Here is a 5,936-nt window from a genome sequence, read left to right as displayed (position 1 = left end):
GCACCAAACACACTTTCTGCTGTGGCTGTGGCACGTGGCACTGCTCTGTGCAGGGCTCAGCCAAGCCCAGCTACCTCCCAGCAGGGACATAGGGGTCAGGTGTGACAAGGTACCACTTATCAGTAACTGTAGGGACACAATGGGGATCTAAACCTTTCATTTTATATTAGATGTGTACAACTAGCCAAAGGCTTCAACTCACCTAGTCTTCACTGCATTTAAGCTGTTAGGACAGAGTGTCCTTGGGAGCAGCTCCCCATCCCGCATCCTCCTGCAGGAACAGCACTGTCCTGTCCCATTGTAGGGGGTTTTCCTTGCTCATATGCTTTGCAATCCTAACTTCACCTTACTCTCTGTTTCAATAAAATGAGAAAAACACCTTAAAGCTCTCCTCCCCATCCCAGCACACATGTAGGTGCAGGAGTCACAAGCAGCTGCAAAGAAGCAAAACTGAATTCCTGTCAGTTTTCACTTGATTCAAGGCTCCACCAGCTTTTCTTTCCTGCTCAGGGGCACAGGGAATGTCTAGTACTGCATTCCTGAGGTAGAAGGTGTTGCTCCAACAAGGTCCTCACACTGCTGGAAACAGCTGTCTCCTGGGCACAGTCACGCTGGTGCTTCCTGCCTATGCAGCTCCTCAGCACAAAATAAAGAGTTTTCTTGGGCAGCAGTGGCGCACTGGGGTGTTTCCACCTGTTCCGCTGTATCCGGTAGCACGTAGCCTTTCCCAGAAGAAACTCCAGCCCGCAGAGCTGCTGGCCAGCTCCGTGTCTCATAGTAGGTGGACAGGACATCAAAGACTGTCAGGAGCAGAGAGATGCTGAGTCACACACGTGCTGTGACAATGGTGCCACACACACCCACTGAACAGGAGGGAGGCGATGGCAGCTGACCCAGAGAAGGTCCCTCACTTAACACCTGATGAGCTGGTGCTTCAGGCAGCTTACCTAGGGGCAAACAGGTATCTTGGAGAGGACTTTAGGGAGCTCTGGGCAAAGCAGTGCCTGTCTCAACTACGGTGAGGCGCCCCCACATTGTTTTGGCTGACATATGACACTTGTCAGTGTCCCCCCTGTAGTGAGCCACACCTGCTGTGCTCCCACTGTCACTCCAAGGCACAGAGACCCCACCCCTTGGGCACACAGAGCCCCCAGCCTCTTCCTCTGCTTTGTGTCCATGGAGGGGACACAATCCTCATGTCAGGGGTAGAAACTATGAGGAGCTGGCGTGGGTCATGAGCCCCTCTGCAGTCACCAATAGAGAGACTGTCCCCTGCCTCGTGCACAGCACCCTGGGGAGCGGGGGATCACACCCAGCCTTTGGATCACACCAGACTCCCGTGTGTCCCTCCAGCCCCCAGGCAGCCCCTCACCCTGGTTGATGGCCAGCGTCTCGGAGTGGTAGTTCCTGGAATTGGGGGCTTTCACCATGTACTCGCGGATGGGGAGCCGGGCTGTCTGCAGGCACTGCTCCCGTGCCCTCCGCAGGGTCAGCTCCTGCAGGGGACACATGGACATGCTGACACACGGCCATGGGTGTGGCTGTGCAAAACCTGCCCAGGGGCTTGTGGCACCCGCACAGCAGCAGCTTCTCCCAGCTCGCTGCTGGGTCCAGGCAGAATCTGAGGGACAAGGGGTGTTGGGAGGCAGCCACAGCACTGGGATGTCTCCACTCATGGGGCAGGCACCACGCACCTTGTGAATGCTCTCATCCACCAGCCCTCCCAGCACGTACACTTTGTCCGGATCGATGTCTTCAAGGACTAGAAATAGGACATGCACTGGCTCACCACCACACAGCAGCCCATCCTGCAGGACAGTGCTCTCCCTGCAGACCCCACTCCCAAGGACAGCAGTGGGTAGAGCCTCCTCACCCCAGGGGCTGTGGCCTGGGGGCACACAGGTGCCACCAGCACAGAACCAGACCCAGATCTGAGCACACAGCATGTCTCATGCAATGTGAGACAGCCCACGTGAGGAACAGCTTGCCTGAAGCATGGAACAACCTCAAAAAGAAAAGTCAGCCTTCTAAAAGTCAGCCTTTTGCCCTGTTTCTACCTTGTCTAAAGCATGTGAAATATTTACCATTCTCAGAGTCAGGAGTGAGATAAACAATGGCCTCCAAAGGAAACAGGTCCAGGTAACTCTCTGGAGTTGTATCCATCTCGAAGACACAAGACAGAGTGAAGCAGCCCATTAGTCTAAGGTACATCCCCCAGAACAAAGGCCCCTCCCAGACACAGAGATATCCCGGGACTGACACTACTGCCGAAGACATACTGACTGCTAAAGGTCTTCTAGACCATACAGACCTCCAGTGACCTAGGGTTTTTCTTTTTCAGTTGGACAATGTTTCTGTTCTGGGCACTGGTCAACACACTTAAAAACTCCACTAAATTCTCTCTCCTCATTAAAAGTTCTTGGGGTGCTTTAAGAAAGGGAGACCATCAACCATTGTCTAGTTTTAAATAAGATACAGAGCACAGGGCTGCGCTCTCCCCCGATCCCGCGGCCAGACCCTCACCAGGTATCCAGCGAAGCCGTCGTTCATGCGGAAGCACTGCTCGTAGATCGGCGTCCCGGCCGCGAACTCCGTCAGGCACAGCCAGAAGGGCCGAGCGGCTCGCCGGTTCGCCCCGTAGAGCCTCCGGATCTGGGAGGCGAGGCGGCCACTCTCCTTGGGGACAGAGCGGGACAGTGACCGCGAGCCTGGGGCTGGCGGTCCCGCCGAGTTCCCGGTGCCCGCAGCAGGGACGGGCACACGGGGGGCGCAGCCTGTCCGGGACCCCGAGCGGCCCCCGAGACCTCCGAGCAGCCCCCGGCACCCCCGCACCTTCTCGGTCATGCTGCCGCCCACGCCGAGATCCACGCACAGCCGCGGCCCCGCCGCCCGCGCCTCCAGCAGCCGCTCCACGGCCAGGGCAGCCGGGACCCTCCCGCGGCGGAGGGGGGGCGGCCCGGGCCCGGGGGGGCCGCTGCCGCGCCCCCCTCTCCGCCCGTCCCCCCCCGCCGCTGCCCGCCGTCCCCGGCGGCGCTGCCGCTCCTGCCGCCGCTCCCCGCGCCGAGCGGCGAGAACCCGCTGCCAGCCCCGCCGCTTCCGCAGCGCGTCCCTCTGCGGGAGGAAAGCGGGCACGGCGCTCAGCGGGGCCCGGCGCGGGGTCCCGCCGCACGCACCGGCACCGAGCACCGAGCGCGGCCCCGCCACACGCACCGAGCACCGAGCGCGGCCCCGCCACACGCACCGAGCGCGGCCCCGCCACACGCACCGGCACCGAGCGCGGCCCCGCCACACGCACCGGCACCGAGCGCGGCCCCGCCACACGCACCGAGCGCGGCCCCGCCACACGCACCGAGCACGGCCCCGCTGCGCCGCCCGCCCTCCCCGCGCTGGGCTCGCCCGCTGCCGAGGGCTCGATCCGCAGCAGCCGCAGCGCCTCGGCCGCCACCGCCGCCTCCGCCTCCGCCTCGCTCGCCGCCGCCTCCGGCCCCGCCGCCACGCCGGCCTCCATCGCGCCGCCGGCGCGGAAGGGGCGGGCCCGGGGCGGCTCCGCCCGTCCCCCCGCGGGGCGGCACCGCCCGGGCCAGCCGGCAGCTCCCCCGTGGGGCGCGGTGCTCCCGGTGCCCGCGCTCCCGCCCAGCAGGCCGGCTCCGGTGCCGCTCCGTGGCGGGGATCTCGGCTGTCAGCGGCACCAAGCGTTCCGCGCGTTCCCACAGAAGATCCGGCCTGAGGTGGTTTCCCTGTTCGTCGCCGTGCTGAGTCAACAGCTCACACAGCAGATGCCGCACGCCTGGTCAGGCTGGCACCGCTCCCCAGGGCTGCTCCTCCACCGTGCACCGCTTGCTTTGTGTATCCTAATTCTTTTATCGTTATTCTTCCTTTTCTGTCCCTTTATATTGTGTCTATGGAGATAAGCATAAGCAGGTGGAATTTGGATAACTAATGGCATTTGGATAAGAAATGAATCCCAAAAATTACTTCTGATTTGGAAGAAGTGGGAGAATTGCATGACAAGCACAACCTTCTGGAATTGCAGGAAGCCAACTGCCTGATGCCTGGCCAGGTCATGAGCAGCAGCCCCCCGCCCCAGACAGCTCTGACTGCCTGGCAGTCTTCGTCCCACGCTGTATGGCATCACACACAGCATGTAAAACGGGGGAACGTCAAGGGAGGGGATATAAATAAAAGCTGACCCGGCTGTGATCAGCTGTCTTGGCTGCAGCCCCCTGGCCTGCTTGCTGTCAGGGCAGAAGAAGCTGAAAAGCCCTTGGCAGGGTCAGGACACGCAGCAGCAGCAGCCACAACATCCACATGTGATCGGAATTCTCCTCACCCTGAATGCAGAACATGGCCCCACACCCACCGGGAAGAAATGAACCCAAGCCCAGCGCAGAGCAGGATGTCCAGGCAGGTCCAGCACAAACCTGACTGTGCACTGAGGCAAGCAGCACCTCTTGGAAACCCCTTCCAGCCCACAGGATGTCCAGGGCTGTCCTGGAAATCCTGCGCTGTGTGGGGGACCCGGTTCCATGGGGCTGTGTGATTGTGTCTCACCCACAGGCTTAGCTGCAACACTGACTCGTGTTTTGTTTCCTAGGAATGCATCTCTGTTTCCCTGAGGCACTCTCGGGAGTACATTTTACATTCCCCGGAACTACGCTGCCAAGAAACTGTTCTCCAAGCCCAGAGCATTAATGCCACCCTCTGTGCTGGGGGCTGTTGCACTTCTTGTTTCTCCATGAACAAACCGGGCTCCAAGCATGTCCCACCAGCCCAGGGTGAGGCAAAAGTGTAGTCAGTAGTAGACAGGTAGAGAAAATTTTGGGGTAAGACCTCAGGTAACACACAAGGGACAAAGAACATTTTGGAGAAGAACTGAGTTCTTCTGTGGGGGACAGAAGGAGCATTTTGGGGATAAGAGAGAGGTCACAGTGACACTCCCAGCATGAATCAGACCCAAGAGGAGGGGCTGGTCCTGCTCTTCGACTCAAAGCCTGGGACTGTTACGGATCCCATCCTCACTGGCACCTGTTATGTACTTCTAGCACTGGACTGGACTAAGGAGGCCTCTCTGGACTCCTCGTCTTTGCCAGTGAGGTTTTAGTAGTGTCTTCCACATTCTCAGAACATGTGGCTTGAAAAAACATATTGACATTGAATGTGTTTATAAAAATGCCAGTAAGATTACAAAAACTTAAGGAGAAATATCCAAAGACCACTAAAGCAATAGCTTTTGTAAGGAGGAGGGACCCTGACGTTCCCTGAGTAGTTTTGAAAAAACCCTCCTGCTAATTGTCTTTAAGAGGGCAAAGGGTGCAGGGCCGGGGCTGCCGGGGCTGGGCACAGCCCAGGACTGGGGACAGATGCACTGTCCCCAGCGGGGGCTCATTCCCCGGGGCACAGCCGAGGTGAGGCTGGGGTTTAGCCTGGATTTTTGTCCAAGTTTGCACAGAGCGGGAGCTGGGTGGTTTCTACAAAATGCTGCTCGCCGACCATCAAAACAATTTACACATTGTACAAAGGTATCAGCATGAACTGGTTATACATTCCATCCCTTTTCTATTAATTAGTACTCAGACCCCTGTTTGCCGCTGTGTCTCAGTTCTCAGGCGGAGCAGCCCAAGGCACAGCTGCTCTCTCCGTCTGGAGCGGGTGCTGGCGATCCCCGGGCCCGGCACCGCCCGGCCCCTCCCGTGTCTCCGCGCAGACAGCAAACCCCCGTTACGAGGGTGCTCCCCTTTCCTCCGAACGGCACAGCAGGCGGGCCCGGCCGCTCCCGGGGGCCGCTCGGTGCCAGTGCCGGTGGCGCGGGCGCTCCCGGGGTGCCGTCCCCGGGGTGCCGTTCCCGGGGTGCCGGTGCCGTTCCCGGGGTGCCGTTCCCGGGGTGCCGGTGCCGGTGCCGGGGGTGCGGCAGCTCCCAGGCGAACGGCAGCGGGGCC

At 60.0% G+C, this 5,936-nt stretch overlaps 1 protein-coding gene across 1 annotated transcript; it reads right to left on the bottom strand.

Annotated features, from left to right (window-relative positions):
- Positions 1-140: 140 nt before the first annotated feature.
- TRMT10B (tRNA methyltransferase 10B) lies at positions 141-3,508 on the bottom strand. The gene is made up of 7 exons (XM_088054519.1): positions 3,350-3,508; positions 2,833-3,111; positions 2,524-2,676; positions 2,085-2,163; positions 1,695-1,762; positions 1,373-1,496; positions 141-800 (listed from the first exon to the last, which is right to left on the bottom strand). Exons 1-7 carry the CDS (start codon positions 3,506-3,508, stop codon positions 607-609), a joined length of 1,056 nt encoding a protein of 351 aa, XP_087910645.1. The 3' UTR covers positions 141-606.
- Positions 3,509-5,936: the final 2,428 nt, after the last annotated feature.

This window comes from Pseudopodoces humilis, chromosome 4 (genome assembly GCF_049639895.1).
Source record: "Pseudopodoces humilis isolate 2021_Gansu_Grassland_sample_001 chromosome 4, ASM4963989v1, whole genome shotgun sequence".
Taxonomy (NCBI): domain Eukaryota; kingdom Metazoa; phylum Chordata; class Aves; order Passeriformes; family Paridae; genus Pseudopodoces; species Pseudopodoces humilis.
The sequence above is the reverse complement of the archived record's forward strand: the minus strand, read 5'-3'. Positions and strand labels throughout refer to the sequence as shown.